This window comes from Dryobates pubescens, chromosome 1 (genome assembly GCF_014839835.1).
Source record: "Dryobates pubescens isolate bDryPub1 chromosome 1, bDryPub1.pri, whole genome shotgun sequence".
In the NCBI taxonomy this organism is placed as follows: Eukaryota; Metazoa; Chordata; class Aves; order Piciformes; family Picidae; genus Dryobates; species Dryobates pubescens.
Genome location: NC_071612.1, coordinates 13,011,147 through 13,038,532, shown reverse-complemented (window position 1 = coordinate 13,038,532; position 27,386 = coordinate 13,011,147). Strand labels below are relative to the sequence as shown.

Here is a 27,386-nt window from a genome sequence, read left to right as displayed (position 1 = left end):
CAAGAAGGGAGAGTAGGTGGCAGAACAAATAACAGGAAGTTTGATAAATGCACATGAGCAGGGCTATTACATCCTGCTGTGGCCCCTCAGGCTTCAAATTGCTACTTCTCCCTGCTGCATGCCCATTCAAGCTGCATCCCTTCTCACAACATCTCTCAATTCACCACAGTGACCCTTAAGTTTCACTGTCTTTTACTTGTGGTTCTTCTTTGCTGGATGCCAGTAAGTTTTTCTAATGATGCCTGAGCCTCTGAGGGTACCAGATCTGGTCTGGCAAAATGCTGAACATACAAAATGTTCACCCAGACTTGATCCAACCTGCTGGAAGTCACCTTCCACAAAGGTAATGCAGACAGCTGCATAGAGTGGGAAAAGGATGAGGGTGGGAAAGCTGCAACTTCCAGCAGTGCACAGAGATGCTCTGTAGCTCCAGGCTCCATTCTCACTGATGTGGCAGAGGCAGCAGAGCAGCTTCCCCAGGCACTCAAGTGGCTCAAGGCATGAAGGCCACCCAAGCTCTCTGCACCCCATGCAGTGGAAATAACCATCCAACTGAATTCATGATCCAGCCCCATGCTGGACAAAAGCCTTTGCTCACACTTTTTAGAATGAAAAAGGGAAAGAGGCTGTGCAGTTTGCAGGCCATCATAGCAGCCTGGGAGGAAACAGGGAAAGGCAGGACTGAGCCATATGTGCCTTCATTGCCTTCCATGTGGCTGGGAGAAACATGAGGTCTTCTCATTGTAGGTAATGCAAGGTGGACAAGGCCAGCCACTGCTGAGGCTCCAGCAGCAGGGCAGACACGTCAATGGCCTCTCCTCTTTACACCATGCTCCTGAACAAACCAGGCAATGCTCTAGCACCACTGCTGGCATGAACTACCTGTGACTCACAGACCTCCGCTTTGTGTGAGCTGTTGATAAGAGCATGAAGAGCACTAAGGTAGTGCAAGCTTTCCATTTCCAAGCCCAAAAAGGCTGCTTTGGAGGGGAAAGGGTTGTTTGACATTAACTATGCATGAGTTAATGCTAGGCAAAGGATTTCTGAGCGTGGAACGATGGAATAACACAATGTAGAAGGAAAGTACAAAAACCAGGGAACAGCCACTTGGTTTTGCAGGCTGACATCTATTGTTTTGTGCTGCAGCAAGAGTAAAAGGAGAAAAAAAAAGCTTTCATTCCCACTTTTAGATGTATAAAAAGTACAAGAGCCAATCCCTACTGCTGACTAATTAACTAACAATTTGAATGCCTTTGAGAAGAGACATCTGCATATTTAAACCATCTCTCTCACACAGGCATTATCTGTAAAAAAGTTCTGTGTGGAAAAAAAAAAATTAACAGTAGATGCCTTTTAAGGCTTCTTGATGTCCTCAAACCTTCTCATCATTTCAATCCCTCTCATTTCCCCTGTATCCAACATTAAGTATAGAGAGCTGTTTTCCCTCCTTTCAGCTGCTGGCAGCAATAATGGGGAAAAAAAAAAAGAATCTTAAATTGTTATTGTTTTCTCTGAAAAGCCCCATGAATGCAAATCTATAAAAGCTGCCTCATGAATGGAAAAAAATCTTCAAGTGTCTTCTCTTTATGTAGTTGCACTTTGGACAGCTGCCCAAGTGATAAACAGCCTCTGTTCGCCTATCTGCATGACACAGTCTTGCAATATGGTTTGAGAGATAGTAGGTTTGTTATAAGATAATGACTCCCTGGGGCACTAAATGCCACAAAGTTCAACTCATCCCATTCTCCCCAGCAAGATTAGCTGATGATAGCCACTCTCCCTGGACGAGTCCCATTTGCAACGCGCCCTGTAAGGACACACCCGGCCGCTGGGCAGGACACGGCCTTGCTGCAACCAAAAGAGAGGAGTAACAGCTTGTGACATCCATTATGCAGAAAATTAAGTTGCTAATTCATTTGTGATGCTGCTTCAGCCTTGCCCCCCACCTCAGTGTTATTGTGAATTTAGCAAGTATTCTGGGTCAGATGTAGCTGCACTAATCTCATCGCAAATGATTTCCATAGCTCTGCAGTGCATGCAGCTGGCTGACTACAGCGAGCTTCGCGGCATACCCGGCCTCCCTCCCCCCACAGAACAGTCACAAATGCAGAAAGATTCCTGCCTGTTTTAAGAACACATGGTGGTGAGCTATGCAAAGATAGGTGATTCAGGATTTAGTTCCATTTGCTCTCATTACCCAGCAACGAGGTCCAGTGGCACACATCTATCAGCACAGTACAGCAGGGCTGAGGCCAGTGTCTTACTCAGCTTGGTAGTTTAGAAATGGTGTGCAGGCATTGTAGGCTGCAGTGCGACTTCAGGGCTCAGGCTTCACGGTTTACTGTGCGTGAGTTCATTTTAGTACAAGACGTGTAGGGCAAATAACTCACTGTGCCATAAGACTCTCATGCAAACCCAGGGAATTCACTGAGGCTGCACAGTTGTTAAGCCAAGCAGAATTTCACCTATCAAGCTGCTAGCAAAGGGCAGCAGTGTCTGGTATTTATGTAATTGTTTTCTTGATCATGCTTGAATGAAAAGCAATCTGGGAGCAGCAACATCAGGAACCATTTGGGGTGAGTTAACTCTGTATTTTCCAGTTCAAGGTTAACCAGATTTTTGGGAGTGGTGTTGCTCAGGGGCTGCTGAGACTGCTGAGTTGCAGGTGATAGCATTTCTGAAGTGTTCTGCTGGTCAGTGAGGAGTGTAAACACCATAGTACCTTGAGAGGAAGCCAAGCCTGGGGAGGGTCTGGCAGCTAAACTTGCGTCACCACACTCCACACAGCTTTATAAAAGCCAGTTTAAACCCAGAAAAAGAGCTGTATCCTCCACTGGAAACTGAAGGAGAAAGCTGATCGGGCTTATGCAAAGCAGAGCAGCCAGGCTTGTGCTATTTCTATATGTACTGCTGTCTCACATGATCTTAGTGTGACTCTCTGGATATTTCATTCCTCTTGGAGCCCCACTCCCTGGGAGGCAGAAGTAGACAAGAATGTCCCTTATCAGAATATTATGCAGAAAAACTATTTCCTTTCATAGATTAAAGCCTGAAACCCCCAACTGTAGAATTTCAACATGCAAATCCTTCAAAGCATGTTTTACACTGCTCTTATTTACGTTGTGCAATTGACTGGCTGATTAACAAATTCTCTGACTTTACAGATCTTCCTCTCCTACCAATATAGAGCACAATTGGTCTTCTTTTCTCTCTTAACATTTCTGTCAGGGGTTGTACTCATTTTCTTCAGTTCAACTTCCTCTGACCTCTCCCGGCAGGTAGTTTCAGGAGATGCTGCATTTCAATAACCCAAACCTGCTGGATGTCCAGAAACTGCAGCTGAGATAAACTCTCCTTTACAGCTTTTCAAAGATGTCATATCTAGCACAGAAGTCCATTCACCACAAGTTATTGGTGAGTAGTGTGGCCAAGTGCTGAAACAAGTTTGTTCTTTTCTGATTTTCTTCCAGTCACTGTCAGAAGGAAGATTCTAAGCTGGATTTCTTATACAGGGCTCCCAAAGGAGTCGTCACCTTAGAAATAGCTTTGCCTGTGAACCTAACATGTAAAGGTGTACAGAGTCCTATGCAAAATGATTTCAGAGTGTCTGGATTTCAGTGACTGACACTATGTTGTTGACAAGCACTCTGGCAGACATCAGAGCTCTCCAAATACATTTATAAGACAGTGAGGTGATAATAAAGGGCTCTGAAGGAATTGATAACCAAATTAAGCAGCTTCATAAACCACAAGTTTTGAAAGATACTGCAAAGCTAGGACAGTGGTAATTAGAAAACTACACAGGCTTAGAGAAATAGGATTGAGTCTTTATCACCTATATCCTGGAAAAAATCTATGGGTAATAGTGACACAGAAGGCTTGTGTTCTTAACATTTCCAGTTTTAAGCATCCTGAAGATAAATTAAAGATATTTTAATGATGATTTTACATTTCCAGTTTTAAGCATCCTGAAGATAAATTAAAGATATTTTAATGATGATTTTACATGTAAGAAAGGCATAATACTTACTCCTCCTCATATATCTTTCTGCAAAAGAGAAGAAAACAAAACATACATTAGATTCCTCCTAAAAGGATTTATACAGAGCAGAGGCCAGATTCTCAGATACACTTCAGTGACACAGAGCAGCTGTAACTGGCCAGTTAACTGAAGTTTATAGCTGCTATGTGTCAGCAGAACTGCACAAAACAGCCAGAGGGTACATGTGAATCTGGCCCTATATCTTTTTGAAAGGACAGCCTCAAACAGGAAAGGATTGTCAGAAAGCTGGATTTGGCTACAAGACCCAGGCTTGTTCTAACACAATTAAAGAAGGAAGTTTGGGTCTCTGGGCTGACAACAGTAACATGAAATTCTTAATACAGAAAGTAAAATTAAACATGAACTTTTTACACTTTACCTGCATTCCTGTCTCTTTCTGAATAAGAGTACATTTTAGCCTTTTAGGATGTAGGATCAATGAAGCTGTTAAATTCATCAACTGAAACATCTTCAAAATAGGGTAGTGTTGAAAGATATACTGAAAGCAGCAGGGGCACACAATTGTAGTTTGGAAACAGAAACAAGCACAGAGAGTATTTTCCTTATGGTTTCAGTTCACTGAAATGCAAGGGATCCAAAATGTCACTCCATCTGGGCATTAGGCTTTCCTGAGATCACATCATTAGCCAGTGCTTTTTGACTGCCTGCACCTTTATCTCCTTGCCCACCAATGCCTAACTGAGCATCTGGAAGCTTTCATTACTTCTGCTCTGTCAGCACTTTGCATGCTTATGACATCCCTCTGTCCCTGTAATAGTTGACCAAGCTACTTCAGGCTGAAAGCAGAGCAGGTAGTTGCCAGCATCCTTTCATTTTTACCAGCTGCATTTCTTTGGCTAAGCCAGTAAACAACATCCTCAGTTTGCATAATCACTGCTGAAATACAGGACTCTACAGAATTTGGATTTGCACATCTCTCCAAGGCAGACACCTACATTTTGGGATGGAATTTCTCCTCTTCACTCAACAGACAGAACAGGAATTTCACCATGGCTAATGAAATTTGATTTGTCTGTACAGATGTGCAGAGTGCCACTCTCAAATTGCTCCTGATACAGAAGTTGTATTTCACTTGGCAAGTATTACTCAGCTGAGTAACACTACACCATTTACATTTCTGTTTTAATGGAATGATATTATTTCCAAGGGGGGAAAAAAATGTTTAAGAAGTAAACATTCTTGAAGAGTAGATGTCACCAGCCCCCATATTTATTATGTCTCACAATGGAAAACAGCCTATAACTTCTTTGGTAAAAATGCTGCATAATTTTCTTCTTGGTAGTTAACAGGTTTAGGTGACCACAACTCTACATTTGAGTGTGAACTTTCAAGTCTTAATATTTGAATTGGCTGCACGCTTTAGGCACTGGGAAAACACAACATAGTATACACACACCAGTGCTTTTCTCACCAGTTCTTGTTTAAAGGCTGATCAGGAAAGAACAAGACAAAACAAGGCTTCATTGTGTGGAAGGCTTTGTCACTTCCTGCTAGCAAAGGCTACCACTGCTCAGCACAAAATATCCTTTCTCTACACAGATCACAGCTGTGATGTTGGAACAGGAGCTCCTCTTGCTGGCTCTGGAATTCAAGTGGCAGCATCCACCCCAGCATGTACATGGATGCTATCCTTTATTTCCTTCCGTGTTCCCTTGCTTCATCAGCAGGGATGAATGAACAACGGTGTCAGCTTCTCCTAATTAGCCAGAAAAGAATATTGTAGGCATCAGCAACTAAAAAAAGAAAACCTTAGGGGAGATAGCTGGCCATCCTTTAGCCCAAAAACCTGAGTCTTTTTCTTTCAACTTCCAGGGTAGCTAAAACCTAAGTACCCTACACATGTACTGTGTTATGTATTAAGTAACTGGACATGTTGCACAAAATAAGCCTTATTTTCAACATAACCTCTCTTCAAAGTGAGTATCTCTCTTTTAACGTTGTTAATATTTTCCTTCACCACTCTTTCACCTTGATAGAATTCCCATCTCTTAAGTCTCAACACAGACTGCAGACTAATCACTAACTGGGGGTGTTGTTGGAATATCTGAAGATCTGTTGCTGCTGTGCACTCCATTATCTGTGATAGCTGTACATCTCCCTAACAAGAATCTGGTATGGGCCTTTCCTGGAGCTGGACCGAGACCTCTGACCTGAAGGCTACGGTGTCTCTTGACAGCTCTGTGTGATGCCCTGGGGAAAGTGAGGGGGCAAGGACATTTCTAGGTGAGAAGAGAAACATTCTCCATGGAATGGATGAACTAGTTTCTGTGACTGGCTGCAGGAGGAAGCTGAACTGGCGGAAAGATGGATCCATTATTCTGTATAATTCCCAGTTCTCAATACATTTCCCTGAGGAATGGCACTGAAGCCAATGGCACAAAACACCTTCCATTGGTGGGACCTGGCAGCTTGCTCCAGTACCAGTGGTTCTTAAATACCCCCATAGTGAGGGGTCCAGCAACACGGAGTCACTGCAGATCTCTGGACCCTTGTGACAGGAGCCAAACACCGGTGCATGTGAGTATCTCCATTACAGGCTATTGTAATTCAAGCACTAAGTTGCTGAAGAGAGGGCAGTGAGTCTCTTGGGAGCTGGGCAAGGTGTTTGCAATAGCCCATGATATGATGCAGCATTTTTTGCCAGTATGGGGCACTGAAGCTAAGGGAAGAGCAACCTTTCTTGAGCTATTTTTGGCCATCTTAGAGAGAGAGAAAGAAATCTAATCATGGCTCCTGGCTTGTCATCTTTTCATGAAAGCACCATAAGCCAGAGCTCCCAGCAAGCCTCATAAAACTCCTGATTTACAGGGGACCTTTCATCTACATCCATTTAAAATGTTCCCTGCCAGGCAACGGACTATGGACGGAAATCATCGTTTGAAAAGATCTTACTTTAAGGACTGTACACAGTGTCTTAAATGCTGCTTCAGTTCTTCATCCTTTTCATAGGATTCCAGCATGGTGTGTGCATCGTCGTGGCGATAGCAGTAGATTTTATATGTGTCTTCCAGTGGGCCTTTAATCTGCAGGAACACTTCCCCTGTTAAGGAGAAAAACAAAGCGTGTCAAGCCAGACAACAGCATCTCAGAAGGAGTTTTTATTATTCCACCACATTAGCCGTGAGCTAAAAAGGCTGGCTCCCACTTTACTTCCCTTAGAAACGATCTTGCGTGTTTATGTGCATTATTTATTACATGTATTTCTCAGCTGCTCATCTTTGTCATAGCCAGGCACCATTATATCAGTGTTAATGCACAAAAATTCCCTCAGGAAAAGGCATGAAATCTCTACACCTCGCACCACTTCACCCCCTAATTCACTGCCCCAGCTTAATGCCCCTTCAGCAGAAACCACACAGGAGAGCTGAACTGTTCAGGGAGGATTGTTTTTGTGTCGTGGGCTGGCAGGAGGGAAGAATGTAAGCCTGTTAATTTTTCTTTTGACTTTTTTTTTTCCCAACAGAATATGAAGTTAAATAGGTTATAACAGGAATAATGACTCTATTTCCCATTAGCCATTTCACTTTTATCTGTTTTGCAAAATCCTGAAATGGCAGCTGTTACGGCCTAGAACAGAGATTTTTCTTCACATGACAAAGGAATAACTTCCATTCCTCTGCTACTTGAGTAAAAGCATGTGGATCACAGCCATTTTTATCTAGTATCTTGGTTTATACACAACTGAAGGGGGGAAAGTAGTTCCATTTCCAGTCCTCAGAACCACCATTTTGCCTCAAAGAACAGTTGGGAATTTTAGAGGCGTTGAAGTAGTCCTGCACCCATTTCCCTTTTAATTCTGATGCCTAATTCTCTCAGCCTAAAACTCCTGTGGTCCCTTTCTGCCTAAGAAATATTATCCAAGCAGAGAAGGCTTGTTTCATCTCTTCTGCTGAGATACTCAGCCTGTTCTCACACTCTTACATAGCAGCACCCCAATCAGCATCCTTGGAAATGCACATAATAAACAACAGCAATGGTGAAAACTCCTGTGTTGGGCATTTGCTGAAGATTACATCTGTGTGGCAACCAGTCCAATGTTTTATAAACATTCCCCTCAAGTTATAGCAATGATTATTAAAGTTAGAAGCCAAACACTACGTTAATTGAGAGCACTCCATTCATTCACAGAGCAAGTGCCAAAGCAGTCAGGCATCCTGCATGTTTCATCCTGACCGGAGTGGGCTGTTTCATAACACATTGCACGGAACTGCTCCATCTTAAGTGAAAAATGATTCAGTTTCCACAGTAACAAAGCTCTGGGTTTTTTCCCCTAGCAGTGAAGGTTAACTGGGCTGTCTAATGTTTTAAAGTGCAAATATGGGAACAACAATGATGGAGCTAAGACCACGTGAGTTTATGTTAGTTACTGTAAGGCAAATCAGCAAAGCACCAGCATCCTGTAGTTACATGCTCTTTAGTTGTCTGTCTTCACTGTCTTGTGCTTAATGCTAATGCCAATGGCTATGAACACACACTGCATCTGGACTTTTCCATCAACTCTCTGTACAGGCCTTCATTAGCCAACCATGTCAGGGAAAACCTTAACAAGCTTTCTCTTGATCCTCCCATGACACCTGGTTCTCAGTTTTCACTAACTTTCAGCAGAGCTCCAGGTGCTTAAGCAAGGCCCTTACCATGCTAAGGCCTCAACTGAGGTTGTGTTTTCAGTACAAAAATAGACATACAGCTCATTTCAGAATATACTAGAGGCTGAATATTATCATTCCATTCTCCAGAATGAAAGAGATGAGCAAGATCTGTTAACTGATGCATTGTGTCACAATGACAGATACTTTCACTGATGCTCAATGATGAGAAAAATTATGTGCTGATTTCACAGAGGGCCTTTTAAAAGCAGACAGATTTCATAAGTCTAAAATCCTTCTTGTTTCTGAGCCATACAGACTAAATCAGATGAGCTTCAGGTATATCAGTGTGGAAGCTTGTTTTATGGACCAAACCCACAGTGTATTTGTGCACAGCTTTAGAAAGAGAGAGTCATTTGCGCACTGACAAATGCAGATCTGCCCCATGCCTCTCCTTGATTGTGGTGGTCATCAGTCTCAAAGAGAAAGTCCTAGAAGGAAGGCTTGAACAACAGAAAGTTTCTCCCTGTATCTTTCAGTGGTGCTTTCTGTATGTTCAGCAGGGGAAGAGGGAGAAGAGGTCTAATAGGTAAAGCCAGGGTAAGGCTGAATCTTCATATTCCTTCATAGACAGCACCCAGAATAGCTCAGGCTAGGAGAAGGCTTTTGAAGACAATCTCTCAGTAGTCCCCTTCTCCTATGCTTTATGGTGAAGCAGCCACACACACACAAACTTGATCACTTTTAGGATGGTAATTACCAGAAGATGCACTGCAAGGGCACATCTTATGCAGTCCAACCATCTGTCAATCCACAGGAACAGGCTACAGCCAATCTGAAGTAAGACCTCTTGAAATGTGTAGTATGGCTAGCAAGTCCTTAGCAGCAACTGTTTAATTTTTGAAGTCTGTTCCTGTCAGACATTACTACTTGTCAATGTGGACACAGCAAAAAGCGTGGAGAACGTGGACTAAAATAAGACATGAAGATGAGCAGCCACATTGTTTTGGTTTCAAACCACTAGATGAGCAAGTCTTTTCAACCTCTCCATGATTAGGTTGCTTTCCAAAGTAAGATATTTCAACTCAAGATGTTTAAATATCATAAACATGGTAGAATATGATGGGTGTGTTAAACATTCTCAGCCTGCTTTTTGTGTAGGCTGGCTTTACACTGATTAAACATAGAATACATAGAATAAACCAGGTTGGAAGAGACCTTCAAGATCATCGCGTCCAACCCATCAACCAATCCAACAACACCTAAACAACTAACCCACGGCACCAAGCACCCCATCAAGTCTTCTCCTGAAAACCTCCAATGATGGTGACTCCACCACCTCCCCAGGCAGCCCATTCCAATGGGCAATCACTCTCTCTGTATAGAACTTCTTCCTCCCATCCAGCCTGAACCTCCCCTGGCGTAGCCTGAGACTGTGTCCTCTTGTTCTGGTACTAAAGATTCTGAAAACAAAACCATCACCTTGATGTACTTTCAGAGGATGACAAACTTACTAACTTATTGCTTACAGTGATGCAAGTATTCTCCCTGACTTTGAAGGAACATCTCACATCCCTGACCTAAGGTAGCCAACTCGGTGACCCACATTTCCATGGTTCTTTGATGCTGGAGAAACACACCCGAATAGATGGACAAAATTGTCTGTCTTCTGGATACGGCAGGGAAGGAAAAGAATGATTCTCTTGGCTGTGAGCAAGGCACTTCCTGCTAGAATAGAACATTGCTTATTAAGAATATGACTCATCATGATGCACTTTTACTGAAATATGGCCAAGCGACACAGTTGCATCCAGCTACGTTAAGCTGTTGCCTTGGCAAAACAGATTGAAACGTGCTAGGATTAATACTTCTCCCAAGCCTCATATGTTTTAATGTCATGTTTCCTAATCAAAGGGCAGCCAAGATTTTTTTTACCCCATTATTTGCATGGAGTCCTTTCTATAATGTGTGGGATACAGTCAGTTTAGAGAAGAAAGAACCCCTCTGACCTCTGTACCACGGCTGGAAGTTTTTTAAACTGAACTGGCTGACTTTGCATGGTAGCAAATTAAGAATTCTCACCTGATCCTTTCAGGTAGACCACCTACTGCCTCTGCACTGAAAAAGCAGTTACAGGAGAGCTGAGGAGTGGTAACTTATTAAATCTCTCCAGCTGTGCAAATACATCAAGCGAATAGATCACAGCCTTAACATTCATGGCCTGGCCTGCAGAACCTCTGACTGTTGTGATGCATCCAGGGCAAATCTATTAGCTGGAAATACCCATGATCCCTGCAGACATTCCTGCCCACATTGCCACAAACTTATTATCTGTCACAGCTTTCTTGCATATCAACCATGTTCAGCAGGTCTAGGCAGGTTTTCTGCCCTGGTGAGACCACACCTGGAATACTGTGTCCAGTTTTGGACTTCCCAATTCAAGATAGACAGGGATCTGCTGGACAGAGCCCAATGGAGAGCTAAGAGGATGATTGTGGGGTTTGAGCATGTCTCCTATGAAGAAAGACTGAGAGACCTGGGGCTGTTTAGTCTTGAGAAGAGGAAGCAGAAGGGGCATCTTATTAACATCTATAAATATCTGAATGGTGGGTGTCAAGATGAAGGTGCAAATCACTTTTCAGTGGTGCCCAGTGATAGGACAAGGAACAACAGGTACAAGCTAGAACACAGGAGGTCCCACCTCAACATTAGGAGACACTTCTTTATGGTGAGGGTGACAGATCACTGGAACAGGCTGCCCAGAGAGGTTATGGAGTCTCCTTCTCTGGAGACTTTCAAAACCCTCCTGGATACATTCCTGTGCTGCCTGCCCTAGGTGATCTTACTTTGTCAGGAGGTTGGATTGATCTCTAGAGGTCCATTCCAACCCCTAACATTCTGTGATTCTGTAATTTTGTGTGACTCATTTAGAAAACTTAACCAACCTCTTACACGAATGGTATCACCAGTAGATACAGGTTCACAATGTTTAGGGGGGAGTGGTGTGTGTGTTACCTGCTTACTCCAGTTATTGTTAATGCTTTTCTTGGATGGCACCATTAAGAGTATGCAATGTGGTGTAGGTGTGAGCAGAGTTAGGCAGGCAATATCAAAATGGATAAAAAGGATACTATCAATATGTGGCATAACAGTACTGTAGTTTTCTCTTGCTAAACTCACTCTCTCCTTCCTTCCTCCCCCTCCACATCCAGATGGATGGAAAAAGAGCACCATGATCACAGGAGCACAGTAGAGCAACTGGACAGGTTTCACATGTCATTTTTCCCGGGTCATTATGGACAGCTTGTAGCACATTAGCCTCTGGGAGTGGTACTAGTTAAGTCTGATGAGGGCAGAGAACAGGAGAGTGTTATGTTTATTCTCTCACATAGCTTTGTAGAACTCAAGAGGACAGTAAACATACCGATTATTTGCATGGGTGGCTCCACATCTGTCGTGGCTTCTTCCAACAATGACAGCAGTTTGGCTGATACTTGATGGACCAATTCAATGTTGCTAAACAAGCCATCCACGTCAAAGCGAGCAATCTAATGGAATACAAATATTAAGCAGCTACTGATGAAGGATAAAGAAGGACACTGAGTATTGCAGACCTTCTCTTGCTATGCCCCAAGTGTTCAGCACTTCAGGAAGTACCACTTCTGCAAAATCTCATATAAACATCCTCCTTGGGACTTCAAAGACACACAGTTTCCAGATTAGTATAATATGGTTGAGGCAGTTAACAAAGGGCATGTTATCAAGTCCTTTCAACCTTATTTTGAACTATTTCTAGTTGAAAGTCTCTACCTAGGAAGGAAATAAATATTATCATCTGAATAAAGAGAGGATCTTTAGCTGATGTAAAAATACTTGTTTACTTTCCCACTGGGGAGAAGAATAGTTGACAGTGGGTTGGATTCCCTGATTACAATTGCTAAGAGAGGCCACTACATAAACGGATATCTTGGCCCTTTGGTGCCAGCTATGAGGTACAAACAATTCCAGGTGGTGGTACCATTTTAAGTTAGTTGTCTTATAAATCCAAAACCACAATCAAGATCATATCATTTCCACTGAAACAAACACATTTACAATTTTGGGTATTAATATATCCTAAGGAGCTTCCTACAGAGCCTGGGCACAGTTTACACCACAGAAAATTTGGTTCTGTGTCTCCGCTTACTATAGAGCAAGTAGAAAAGTTCCAGAACACGTAATTCTCAAGCAGTAGTTATTTATGTGCTTGCACAGCAAATTAAGAGTTAATATTTGGGGACAACTGGAGATAGCCAGTGGCAGTGTACCAACACGGAGAACAATGGCAAGACTGATTTTGGCATCCATACTGATACCCTCAGAACAGCATCTCTCCATTAGAAAGGGAATTGCTGACTTACATAGCAGCTCACCACATGCCAGGAGGATCAAATTGCATGCTATTGTAATAGAATCAGAAATACACTTTCAGTACTAATGCTGTTAATTTCTTTATAAGAATTGTAGGAGCTAAAATAATGTGCTATCCATTTGGAAGTAAGAAAAAAGATTCATTGGTAGGTCAATTTTCCAAATGCTGTCCTCATCTAAACACATTACAAACCTTCAATATGGTAGTTTGTCCAAGAACTAGCCTTAAAACCATGTAAGATTCCTGACAGCCTTTCAGAAATGCCATCATTATAATCTCTAAATTACTCTTCCTGTGTACATCTAGCACAGGACTTCTGACCTCCCATCCAATACAGTGCCTACATGGTATTTGGGACTGTGCTGTGCATGAACACTGACATGTGTTAATAGAGTGACAAAGGACAGAATCAAAAGGTATGTTTCTAGCTGTCTGGAAAGGAGCAAAGGAATACAGCATGCTTGGCAAAAAGCTGAGCAAGTTCAAAGAAGGAATACCCTTGCTCAGTGCTGGCCAGGCTGTGGAGAGAGTCGAGTGGAGATTACATCTAAGTAATGAACAAATGAGGAGGACTAAGTCAAGAACTCCTTAAATTATGCCAGTAGATGCCAGCTCTTCTGCAAATGTGTTGGAACAAACTCAGACAGAGTTTTGAGAAAGAAAAGAGGTCCTGCAGGAGCTTAAACTGCACAGGCTTTAGCTGGCCACAGCGTTTCCTGAAGCAGTGCCAGTGCTGTCTGAAGACACTTTGCCCTCTGAACCTGTATTTTGTCATTAGTTTCAAAAAAGCTCTACATACAGAATACTTGGGTTAAAATTGTTTCTATTCTGTATTAGCAGCAGATAACATTTGTGCAGCCTCTGTGAATGCCAGGTTGCAGGCCCCACAAATACCAATCTTTCTCTGGACAACCTGTTCTATTCTCAGCCTTGGGCTGCACAATTTTTCTACAAATTGAAATAATGCTGAGGGAAAGGTGCTCTTTGAAGTCTTAGCTGAAAAAGAAGATGGGTAACATGGGCCTAATGAGATCATTTGCCTGAAAGATGGTTTATGAGCCTTCCTTTTTAAATGCACCTTTTCTGTGTAAAATGCTAATTTCTGAAACGCTCACTGGGCTGTCAGGAATGGTGGAGAAACTCCACCAGAGCTGTCTGAAATGGAACAACTGAATTGAACCACAGTGGGGAAGTTCATGCCATTCCAAGTTGTTATCATGGAAAATATTTGGGTGTATTGGGGTTTACTGCTTGTGGAGCTGCCAGTAACGGCCAGCCAGGGCATGTTCCAGGGTTTGTAATTACAGAGGAGAGGTGGCAGCTACACAGGATGGGATAGAGCATCCAAGCTGTTCTCTGGGTGTGCACCTTTCAGGCTTCATGCAAGTGCCAGAAGTGACTTCCCACTCTCCTTGCTACAGCCCTGGGACATGCCTTCCCACAAAGCTAGCTACAGACCCACTCCCAGCACCACATCACTCTCATGCTGACACTTGTGCTTGCATTAAGACTGTTTGCAAGCAGAATGCGGGTGAGCGGAGATCTTGACGTCACTGCCTCATCCTCCACCCCCAGCACTCACCTGCTTGTTTCTCAGAGGCTGAATCACTTCCTTGATGCAGAGATCCAGGTCGCTGATATAATCTTTCTCTGTCTGCATGAGTTCTGCAATGATTTTCACCCTCTTGGCCATCATGCGTCTGTTGACCTGTTCTTCATCCTCCTGCAGTGATGTGGCAGGGGTTGAGGACCCCAGCTGTGGGGCCATTTTTTCTGTTTAAAAGAGGGAGATATGTGAGGAGTATTGCAGTCCCACATGCTCACCCAATTTGCACTGCACAACCACAGGGAAACCTAACTGGTCCCTGTTCAAAAATCCCAAACCACCCTGGGGAGCAGAAAAGAAGCATAAGAAATGGCAACCCTCAGATCAGATGGGTTGTCCCATCTCTAAAAGTGGGCATGGGTTCAGTGAAGGAAACTGTCCAATTGGCAGTAAGAGGATAACCCATCAGTGGTTTCCCTGGCTTTGATGGAGCACAGGAAGGATAGCTGATGGCCTTCTATTATTTGAAAATACAATCTTGGTCTGACATCTATTATGATTTGGAGGACTGGAGAAAATATGCTCCTGTGAAGAAACAGACTGTGTTCACTATAAATAATCTTTACTAGAATAACCTCTGTAATGTTGAGTCTGCTCATGGGGGCTGCAGGTACTGGAAGACAAACTTTCAAATGAAGACAGTGTCACTAGTTGAGTTGCTGGAAGATGTCCAGAGAAGGCCAACAAAGCTGGTGAGGGCTTTGGAGCACAAGCCCTATGAGAAGAGGCTGAGGGAGCTGGGGTTGCTTAGCCTGGAGAAGAGGAAGGTCAGGGGAGACCTTATTGCTCTCTACAACTACGTGAAGGGAGGTTGTAGCCAGGCGGGGGTTGGTCTCTTCTCCCAGGCCACCAGCACCAGAAGAGGAAGACAGAGTCTCAAGCTGCACCAGAGGAGGTTTAGGCTGGATGTTAGGAAGAAGTTCTTCACAGAAAGAGTGGCCATTGGAATGTGCTGCCCAGGGAGGTGGTGGAGTCACCATCACTGGAGGTGTTTAGGAAGAGACTGGATGGGGTGCTTGGTGCCATGGTTTAGTTGATTAGATGGTGTTGGATGATAGGTTGGACTCAATGATCTTTTCCAACCTGGTTAATTCTATTCTATTCTATTCTATTCTAATGATGACAATGAAACCTGTAATTCTGTGTAAAACTATTTCTTTCAAAGAGGCAAAGGAATTACAGGAGAAAATGGGAAAGCCTTTACTGATCAGTAGCAAACATTTCATGGAACAACAGAGATCACTTGGGTTCAGGACATTCTTAACTATTTTTCTGTACTTAGGACCTAGGATATCTGATTTGTTCCAGATGCATGGACAGTTGAACTCAATGATCTTAGAGACCTATTCCAACCAAAGCAATTCTCTGATTCTGTGAAATATGAGTCTTCTACAGTTAGGTAATTTATGTATGCTACAAGGCCTGCACAAAACCTATTTATTTGTAATGATGCTTGTCCCTTTTGTTGGTTGATAAGCCAACCTGCAAACATTCATGTCAGCTGTACAAAGTGCACCAATTTTTATCTGAAAGTCTGTATTTTTCATTAGAAAAAAATCCACACACACAAATAACAGTGAAAGATTTCAGAGGCTTTTCTGGTGTTTTCTTGCTAGCCACAAGATGGTGCAGAATACCAACAAAGAGGACTTAGCATTACCATACTCATCTCTGCATTACTCAGGTCATGCTTTGACAGCAGAGGCTTTTATTGCTCAGTGGCAAAGGACATGAATCTCTGCTGAGGATCAGGCTGCTGCACCTCTGTGTCAGCTTCTGTACAGAGCAGATCTAATAATGAGGCAATAACAAGCAGCCTCTGATGCTTTGTTTGCTGAGAGCCAATACTGAATATCTGGCAGTTCTCTGAACTGATTGTCAAGGGTGAGGTCATGAGCGCTCAAGTGGGTGTGCAGCTCACCCCTACAACACCGGTCAAGGCCATGGATGATAACCTGGAGCTGGAGTTGTGGTATCACCAACCAGCTTTCATGAGAGATGGCTTTGAGCTGTCTTCTGCTGAGAAATGCCAAATACTGCAAGCCCAATGTATTGTCATCCCCAAGTCCTTCTACAATTATGCTGGCCACTGACATTCATAAAGGGTACTTCTGTTATCAATGCTGCTCCCATCAGGTTTTCTAGTAAAGACTGGTGTGACCACAGTTACTGCTTTACAGAGCTGCTTTGGGGATTGCACCTCTACCTCTGCACTCCCAGTTTTAAACAGTGATGACAAGGAACCCAAACAAACCAGGGGAGGAAGGCTGTTTTTTCAGACTTTTTTTTTTGTATTTAGATGTACTGTCTACTTTGGGTTTTGGCTTAGAAATCTGTGTATAATATAGGCATGAACATTTTGTCCACAGGTTTGTATATGGACAACAAAAAGGAAACGTGGGGATGTCTCCTTTCTATAAGGCTGGGTGTATCAAAAGAATTAAAAGCCAGATCTTGCACTAGTGATTCCGTGCTGGCATGAGCACATGGCCTGCACAGGAGCTCACACTGCCGCACAGTTCATCCACCAAGGCTGCCAACCAAAGCCTCTATCACTCTTTCTCCTCAACTGCACAAAACAGACTCTGGCCTGTTTTACTATTACTCCACAGCTCCCTCTGAGCAATTTTCTGCTAGGGCTGCAGAATGAGACCATTTTGATAACATGGAAGTTACTTTTTCCTTTAAAAATTTACAGTATTTAACCACTTACAAATTCACCAGAAACACGTGAACAATCCGTTTCCATTCCAGTTCTGCACCAAAATCAGCATTTTTCTTGAGGCTGGGTGTGAAAATATTTGCATATATGTGTGACTGTATGTGAGAGTTCAGGGCAGCACCTGAGAAAGTGCAGAGAGCACCAAGCATACTGGAAGATCTCAAAGTGTCATTTTGTCTCAGATACAGCACTGCTATGATATCAGATGGAATTTGAAGGTAAACACAAGATGCTGTGCAAAAAGAACTTTCTAATCTTTTATACTGGTGGCAGGGGAGAGCATTATATGAGCAAAATAAAGCCACTGTATCCCACTTCAGGCTCGAAGCTGCAGTCCCTCAAGAGGCTGTTCTTTCAGTTTATGTCATTAGATCACCCTGATCAAATTTGATTCTTGAATTATGTCAGGGCTCATCTATTATCCTTATTGCATGATAGATAATAATGCCAAGAAAGAAAAACTGTTCTCAACAGGAAGAAATAACCATGAGAAATACCAGATAGATTCTGTTTCCTTATAGAAATCATTCTTTTAAATAAATGTATGCTTTTGTTAAAAGCAATATAATTTTCCATTTTCACTCAATACCTTCACTTTTTTTTTTTTTTCATTTCAGGCTTGTCTGTCTCTATAGAATGCAACAGCAAGATTCTGAAGTGATGATTACAGCCAAACTCTGTGATTTCATGTTTGGCTGATCGCTTTTGACCAGTTTGAGAACATCAGTAGCTTGTTGAAATCCTTGTGGAGTAAGTGAAATTTTAATGAATGCACAAACAGCAAGTGCATCTCAGGAATATAAGCAGACTTGTTTCTCCCTGGTAATGCATGCCAGCATCAGGAACAGTATGGCCAGCAGGAGCAGGGAGGTCATTCTGCCCCTGTACACTGCACAGGTTAGGCCACACCTTGAGTCCTGTGTCCAGTTCTGGGCCCCTCAGTTTAGGAAGGATGTTGACTTGCTGGAGCGTGTCCAGAAAAGGGCAACGAAGTTGGTGAGGGGCTTGGAACACAAGCCCTACGAGGAGAGGCTGAGGGAGCTGGGATTGCTTAGCCTGGAGAAGAGGAGACTCAGGGGTGACCTGATTGCTCTCTACAACTACCTGAAGGGAGGTTGTAGACAGGCAGAGGTTGGTCTCTTCTCCCAGGCAACCAGCACCAGAACAAGAGGACACAGTCTCAGGCTGCACCAGGGGAGGTTTAGGCTGGAGGTTAGGAGGAAGTTTTACACAGAGAGAGTGATTGCCCATTGGAATGGGCTGCCTGGGGAGGTGGTGGAGTCACCATCACTGGAGGTGTTCAGGAGGAGACTTGACAGGATGCTTGCTTGCATGGTTTAGTTGATTAGGTGGTGTTGGATGATAGGTTGGACACAATGATCTTGAAGGTCTCTTCCAACCTGGTCTGGTCTATTCTATTCTATTCTATTCTATTCTATTCTATTCATTCAAGAGAGAGGATTAGCAGGAAGAGACACTGCTGAGGATTAACTCTTACTGCAAGAATGTGGCTCACTTGTCCTCAGAGCTGCCAGGTCTGGAAAAAAGGAAAACTGTCAAATGGTTTGTTAGACAACTGTATCTTATGAGCAGTTTACAGTAGGCATAAAAATGTACAGTAGGAGGTAATGTGTGCAGTTGTTGCTTTGTGATGTCAGTTATCTACAGGAGTCACCTTTCTGGAGGACTGTGCTTTGGAGAGGAAGGTGATGACTTTGTTTTTCCAGCTGCATATTGAACTACACAGCTTTCATTGCACAAAACAAGAGTGTTGCTCTGTGATGACAGAGGAAGCAGCCACACGTCTTACGAAAGCAAGTGGGAAGTTTAAAAATATCCCCCAGATGGAGACATCCAGCAATGCAGTGAGAGCATGGAGGAACAGAACTTGAAATGTGGAAACACAACAGCTCTCTTCTAGGCTCATGGGAGATACTGAGGAATCCACAGCAAATGAGCAGAGGAGCAGCCATAGCAGGTTTGCAAGATCCAGCACATGCAAATTTCCTTGGCTTTCCTTCTTGGATAGTGGAACGAGCAAGTCTGAGAGGTCTGCTCTATCCATCCTTCCAGGTAAGATGCTTGGGTTGGATAGTATGGTTGCCTTAGGGGACGGGATGGTCTTAGGGGTTTCTCCCTATCCAAGGCTTTCCGTCTGGAAGTGAAGGTACCAGCACAGAATATAGCAACAAGTACAGTGCTGTCGGTGCATGAAGTGAGTCAAAAGCCTTTTCATTTGGAGGATGCCAAAGGAACTCGGGTACGGGGATTTTGTCTGGCACAAGGGAGCAGTGAAGGCAGAAGTTTTCAAGGTATAAAAAAACAAATTGCAGCATTACTGTGTTTTCATGTGTGAAACCTGAGTCTCACACCACCCTGGATAAAATTACTCCACTGTGAAATCAAGCCCTCAGATAGTCTGTGCTCTCAGATAACCTAGCTATTACACACAGGAATGTACACCAGCTTTTATGAGCTGGATTTGGGAATGAAACACAGGCAGCCAAGTTCAGAGACTGCTGCTGTGGCAGCTTTCCTCTCCCGCCTTATATCTTCCCTCCACCACAGCCCCAGTTCTGCCCATTACATGTCTGCTTCCAGTGCAAGTGCCCAGCAAAGCTGTGGGACACAAGGACACTGGGATTGTTAGAAGTGAGGGATCCTGAAATGGGTGAGGGAGCAATAGGAAGAGATGGAGTCTCCTGCTGCATACAGAAGTGCATCACATGAACCAACACACAAGGAATTTCACTCCCTCTCCCCTTGTGAGGGACCACTTCATAGGGATGTCATTACAGTTTTGCACCAGAATCATTGCAGTGCAACAGTATGGTGCAAATGTGGTGCAAATTGGATCTGCTGAACTCCAGACTGGGCACTGAAATAGAAAAAGATTGGGAGAGGGCTGTGGAAAATGCCTTTTTTCTTTTACTTTCAGGCACACATCACAGCAGCACAGTTCAGGAGCAGGTTTGTTGCACACAGCCTGCGAGCTGCACATGCAAAAAGCCTCTTTTCTGAGCACAGGAGAACACCGCAGGACCAGAATGACCTTGTACCAATCTTCCTGGGCAGCAGGTTCACTCATAAAATCTGCATCAGAGATTTCCTTGCAATTAGGTCACTCGATCTTTGATCATTCCTCTGTTCCATAAGGTACAGAAAATATTTACATTCAACGAGCAAGTCCTTTCTTCAATTTCTTGACAGCAGACCGCTTTAATTATACGTGTGCTGACAGGACTACAGAGAGATCCCATGTGACCACAGGGGAAAGGAAGAAAGCTTATCATCAGGTGACAGAAGAATGCCCTTATTGTTAGCACCAATGCTCACAAATAAGCCTTTCTCTTGTGTCATATACCGGTATAAATACACCGCTCCCGTGCCATGGAGCTAATATGTTAATAAAGTAAGAACTAAGGGAGAGCTGCATTTAAACCACTTCTCCTGGGACATGTGCCTCAAGATTTGGCACAGATTAGCTGTAAGAACTGTGAGCTATGTGGCCCACAGTGAAAAGTATCCCATTAATGAAGCATTTGCTAATAAGCTCAGAGGAGGGTCTGTAACCCTCCTTGGGTCCTAGTCTTCACTCCTTTACACCAGTTCCTGTGACTAGTTATGCTGCAGTAGATTCTAAGAGTCCGCAAGGCAGGACTTGATTGTGCCAAGTGCTGTGCAAACACAGCAGCACAAAATGGATTCTGCTCTGAAATGATGAGCTCGTTTCCCAGCCTGGCTGCCACTGCAATAAGTTCAGGGAGTAACTCCAGCCATTATTGCAGTGCAAGTTAACAGAATCAGATCCTCCACGCTTAAATTTGAACGAGAGAAAAAAAATAGTATTTGCTAGAATGTAATTCCTCATCACAGGACAGAGAGGGGCTATTTTTACCAAGTCATCTCCTGCACTAAGGAAATAATGTGGACTCTCACTCCTTGCCGCACTTAAGCAAAGCGGCCGCTCCAAAGATCAATACATTTTGCAATGGAGTAGGATGTTGTCGGCATTGTAGTCCATGGAAAGTTAATCAGTAAGTGCAGTGCAAAGCAAATAAGGAACTGGGGAGAGGCGCCGAGGATCTTTACTCCTGGCAGGAGCCCATGCAGGAAGAAGCAGTGTGCTCTGCAGGCAGGCAGGAGGATGGGATGGAGGAAGGTGCCCTGCTTGTGATGGAGTGAAGGGAGATGAGTTGCTTCTGACTGGGCTTTTGTATAGGGACAGAGAGCAATCTTCCAGGAATTTGTATAATCTGGAAGGTTTCTGTGTTGTTTCTGGTGTTGGTTATTTCTCATTACTACATTAGACACAGGGAAAACATACAATTTGGGGTTCAGATACGAGCTCTGAGGCAATATATTGTGGTAGCTGCGTGATTTGAGTCACTGTATCTATTATGTCACTGATGTATTTTAAATTGAAGCATGTGCAAATCATTTAAAAGTGCAGCTGACCCACTCACAGCTAAAGGTGTGAGATAATATGTAATAGATTTGGAAAGCAAGGAGTATTTTCAAAGCATGTGTTGTCTTGCTGAACACTGCAAATGTGATTCCTTCAGGAAACCCACCCTTTTCTGTAACTCATTTTTCACCTCAAGCACAAGTTTGGTGTATTATTAACAAAAGCCAACAATCTGTATAAAAACCTAAAAGACATTGAACTATGTTTTTAATTCTTTTTCATGGTCTGCCCTTTTCAGTTGATTGCCTCTATCCCCATGATATATTGTATCTTAACCTACCCTGATCTTGCAAACATTTACATGCCAATAAGTACATCAAGCAAACTCCTCTTGCCAAGATACATAGGTACTCATGGAATGGCATCTTTAAGTTAATTCAAAACTGGTCCAAACATGAATTCAATACATGTGTATTTCATATGCTTACTTTTACAGGTGCTACTGATGACTTTTCACTGTACAGAAGAGACCAACTCCTACCCCCTAAACAGCTATATTACATTTGGAAACAGAGCTGTAAGTATCATTTTGTGCCATTGCTTAAGGATAGCATCAAATTCTTCATTACTCTTGGAAGGTCCTATGTGCAGGATTTTCTAGTGAATGTAGAGCGTAGCTCTGTATAAAAATACCACAGGAGCTGTGTCTTAGCTCTTATAATGGCCCTTGATATCACTTCTGCATCCACTACAAACATTAGTGAGTATATCTTCTTTAACTCCATTCTTTCCTCTTTAGAAAAGTAACACTTCTGTCCAGTTGATGTAAAACTGTGGGAGAAAAATAATGCTTGATCATAGTATTTCTGGACTCATCCAACCTGAGCTCTTGGTAACTGTATGGTTATACTGTCACCTGAAAAATCAAGCCTTAAGACCCTGAGCTTGCATTCTTCATTACTCAATTCTGGTGTCAGTATCATGAACCTGCCATTGGTAGCAATCACCTTATTGTATTTACCTGCTCTATGGGGGGGGGAATTGATCTAGATGACCTTCAGAGGTGCCTTCAAACCCCTACCATTCCGTAATTTTCCCCTATCTAAAATGGGGCTACAGGTGCTTTGTTATCTCACAGGATGAGCTGAAATAGATGCACCAATGCTTGCCAAGCTCTCTGAGAATATAATGGTTACTTTGCATCTTATTTCCTTTTTGAAAAGAGTAAAGCCAGAAGGTGTTGCATGGCTATTCACACCAGATAAGGCATTGAATAGATGCATCTAGTATAATAATTAACCACCAAAAAATGCTTTATTGTGTTTTTAATGAATCCTTAATTTTAAAGTGAAAAACATTTACAGAAGTTTGCACCTTTGACAATGCTATTGTGCTCATGTTTGTAGACTTACCAAGTAAACCACCTTGGTTACCCAGGAGACCTGGTCGGCAGGCTCCCTTCCTCACTCGTTTTGGGTTCTGTATAAACCAGCAAAATTTTAAGAGAAATCCAAGGGGAGAAAAATGAATGATCAGGAGTTTTTATGTTTGATTGCTTGTTCACTCGTTTGAGGGAGGATTTTTTGGTTTGGGGATTTTTGTTGTTGTTGTTTACAGGCTTTTATCTGGGGTCCTACATTTCTAGCTCACTAAAGCTGCACTTTGAGTCTATACTTAAAAGCTGCTAGAAATGGCTGATGGGGGACAACAACTTTCTACTCAAGGAACAGCTTTCTACTCAGGGATGATGATGGGCAACAACACATTTCTACTCAGGGAACCATTTAAAGTGTGCAGAGGGCTGGAAGGGCCCTTGAGAGCTATCATAGCCGTGTTTCACTTTGTTACAATACTGACATAGGCACTGAATTGTAAAGACACCTTGGTCCCATGCTCTGCCTTGTTGGCCTGCAACAAACATAGAGATAGGGCTCCTGCAGCCTCTGATCTGTCCCACTCACAAGAGATTCCCCTCTTCAGGGTTAGCTCCTGTTGCATCTCACCGTCTTACACATCCTTATCTGTGCTAATACCTACCCCAGCTCTGAAGACTGTGCGTAGAAAACATATTAACAGGGGACTATTGAAAGGAGAAGCAACTAAACACAGAGCTTTTCCTCCAGTTCATACAGGAATCAAGTGCAAATTGCTACCATTTGGATCTTTTTGCAAAGGGTGATCAGAGAGTCATGACCAGATGATACACAACAGACTATTTGTGTCACCAACACAGTTGTTGGGCTCTCTAATGAAAACAGAGAAGTTAAAACCTTTGTGCCAGCAAAACCACTTCCCCCATGCTGGAGTAAGCTGCTCCACGTCCACACACTAGGGAGAAAAATGGAGAACACGAAGGTGTACAATCATAGCACATCATCAGCACTGGCAGGTAGCACATTAGGTCTGGGATCCATGATCATTTTCAGATTCAAGCACATCCAGCTCAACAAAATTTGATCCAGATCAGGCCTTGGCACACAACCACTTTTCTTTCTATTGCATCTGTAAATACACTCAATAGGAATTTCTACTGACTTTGTATTTTCACTCTGAGGACAGGAAACTCCTAGTATAAAGTTTGCAGGTACCTTGCTAACCCATCACCTTTTCTGCACAACCATGAGCAAGCAGAGTGAGTTGATACTAAACTGGTGCTTTGCAATAGGTGGTCACAGCAGTCTCAGCTGGTGGCAGGAGCTGTAAAGCCGGATTTACTATCACCTTGGACTGCTGCCATAAACATAACCTCATGCTCTGCTGTGACTACCTAGGCTTCCCCACCTCCTTTGCTCCAGACGTTACTTGCATGAATACACCTTACACAAGACAGAAAGACCTCCCACTTTTTGCTGGATACTGTTCTGATAACCTTGACCTCACCTCAGCAACCCTCTTCACAAGTAAAAATCTGCTGTTCTGGTGGGATGTGTGCCAGGAGCTCACCTGCCCATACATAGTGATCCATACTTGTACTCTGAAATAACTCCACCACATCCCTGCAGCACCTGCCTGACAACTGAAATTTTTTCATCTTCTCATTGATTAGCTATCACGAGGAAGGAACAGCATAATCAATGAACTGCTCTGTGGTTCTCAACATATGCAGCCCCTAGAGAAATCCTATTATTTTCAGGTTTATTGTTTTATTTTCTGCTTTATTGTCTTTCTTAAGGAATGCTACTTCCTAATTAAGTGCATCAAAGCTGTAATACAGCAACCCAAAGTATCTTCCTATTTTATTTCCTCATAAAGGATTATTGTCACAAGAGTGGCTGTCAGCAGGTAGTTATATCACTATTAGTAGTACAGTCTTATATTATAATAATACTCAAACCCTGCATTTGTGATGTGACCTTGTTGTTCAAGTCCCTGGAAGCCCACAGAAATTTATCAGTTTGTGTTCCAGAGCACTCCCAGAAATAGCCATAGACATTCTTCATTCTTTTCCTCTATTTGTGGAATTGCATTTAATTTTTTATTGGCAGGCCCAATAGAGACATATGTTGCCAATTTCTGGTCTGGATGCAGTTTGGTTATTTGAAAAGAAACCCTCTCCATAATGGTATAATTTCAATCAGCATCTCCATCAAAACATGTATTTGGACATACTTCAGTTCAGGCTTGTACAATCTGAGCAACAGATAAATGCATTATAGATTCTGGTGTTTTTAAATGAAAGGAAAATAAATGCCCTTGATGTTTCTAATTACTTAGCATATACTCCACTTGATACAACAGCCAAAGACAGGATGGAGCCATCATATTTTCACATTACTATTTGCCTTGCAAATGCATTCTCGTGACAGATGAGGAAAATCCTGGACATATATACATTTTGCAGGGACATACCAAAGCCTTCAATGGCATTTTGCATCCTGCCTACATGACTACTTAGAAATTTAGGGGAAACATTTCACACCCTGGAAGTGGCAGATAATGTTGAGAGAGGGCAGTTGCACACTCATCTGTCAGTGCATGGGGGCACAGACCACCATTCCCTTCTTTATCTCGAGCGTGCAGCTTGGAGAGCATTGAGACACCACCCCAGCCCAGAGCATCCCTAGTAGCAGAGCACCAAGCAAGCTTCCACAGTACCTTGCAATTTCTGGCTGTACTCTGTCCTGTCGGATTGACTCCTCCTCAAGGTGCTGTGGTCCCCCGACCCGGCGGTGCTTTCCACCACAGGCTCAGTCTTCCTCCGCTCCCCCATGTACAGCTTGTTCCTCAGCAGGGCCAAATTCCTCTTCCTGCCCCCCACGCCCTCCTTCCCTGGACAGTCCATGCTTGCCATGGCCAGCCTTACTTGGTGAGAGCAGGGGGGCAATAGCTCGATTCTTAGGGAGATGAACTCGCTGCCCAGGTAAGGCTGGTAGCTTCGGGCTTGGTTTTGGAGCAGGGGGCTCCTCGGGCTCCCCAGGCTGCGCAGGGCCCCAGGCTCAGCCCTGCCACCTGTGCCGGAGCGGCTCCACCCCCGGGAAGCTGACGCCCCAGGCAGTGTTTGCATTCACCTGACTTACGTGCAAGCAGGCCTGGCGGGGCCTGTGTCAGAGCCAACCCTAAACCGCAGCCCTTCACGTCCCCTTATCCTGCTGCAGGGCATACTCCTCACCCTGCCGGGGGCTGTGCTGGCACACACACATACAGCTTTGTCCGGGCCACCCCTGCCGTGCACTGGCCCGGAGTGCCACAGGGAACATCCACACTCCCGCCAGCCACCTTCCCTCGAACTGCTGGGGCAGACGGAAAGGGGAGGCCAGCCACCCCTTTTGCCCCATACTCCTTCAGGCCTCCCCCAGGGCTAGTGCCCACCCGGCATCTTTGTCAGGACCCCAACTCCTCGCATATCACATTGCATCTGCCAGGCTCCCAACCCCACTAAGAGGTGTAGCCTTCAGGCTGGACACTCCTGATCTGCAGGTCTGAAGGGAGATCAGTCCCCCAGGACAATGAAGAAAAAGGCTGAGGAAGAGACAAAACTCCTCAGGGAGGGCAGAATTAATGTGGAGCCGATATTTGTCTCAAACCAGGCTGTGTGCTGCTTTACACCGCACACAGAAATGACACAAAAACCTGCCAAGAACCTGTGGAGGCTGTCATAACAAATCACCATGCTCTAATGGCCGGGGAAGTGGACACCAAAACAGCTGCTCATAATACCTCTGGATCAGCCCCTGGAAGAGATCTTATTATCCTGTCTGTTAGCAGCGGCCCCTGGCACACATGCACTGTCTAGTGATCCTCCATAGCACTGGCCTAATCAAGCTCATGTAAAACAGCAGGAGCTGCTGGCATATAAGCTTGGACCGGACTTCTCCTGGGAAGAGCCCCAACAGCCATCAGTAGCAATCACTGCTGCTGCTGTGATATCCGCCCTTGCTGCCCTAGGAAACGCCTGGTGGGAGCCCCGTGGTGCAGCCTAATCGGTGTCAGCCTCACGCACATGCATTGCCACAGCATCTGCTGGGGCACACAACTAGTGTTCCTCTGACATATGCTGGCAGAGCATATTGCTTTAGCATTGCCACACTGTATCCCTGTAGGAACGGAGTAGTAAAAAACTATAGTAAAAAAACAAACAAGCATGCAATGT

The 27,386-nt window shown here is 43.8% G+C and overlaps 1 protein-coding gene across 1 annotated transcript in view; it reads right to left on the bottom strand.

The window, feature by feature from the left end:
• Nucleotides 1–26,240, bottom strand: part of ARHGEF38 (Rho guanine nucleotide exchange factor 38) — a 40,865-nt gene extending 14,625 nt beyond the window's left edge. The window contains exons 1-5 of the mRNA XM_009902253.2: nt 25,892–26,240; nt 14,643–14,833; nt 12,074–12,197; nt 6,956–7,103; nt 4,031–4,048 (exon numbers count right to left, since the gene is read on the bottom strand). Coding sequence (XP_009900555.2) covers nt 4,031–4,048; nt 6,956–7,103; nt 12,074–12,197; nt 14,643–14,833; nt 25,892–26,087 — 677 coding nt within the window. The 5' untranslated portion in view covers nt 26,088–26,240. The remainder of the gene's footprint in view (nt 1–4,030; nt 4,049–6,955; nt 7,104–12,073; nt 12,198–14,642; nt 14,834–25,891) is intronic.
• Between the last annotated feature and the right edge of the window lie 1,146 nt (nt 26,241–27,386).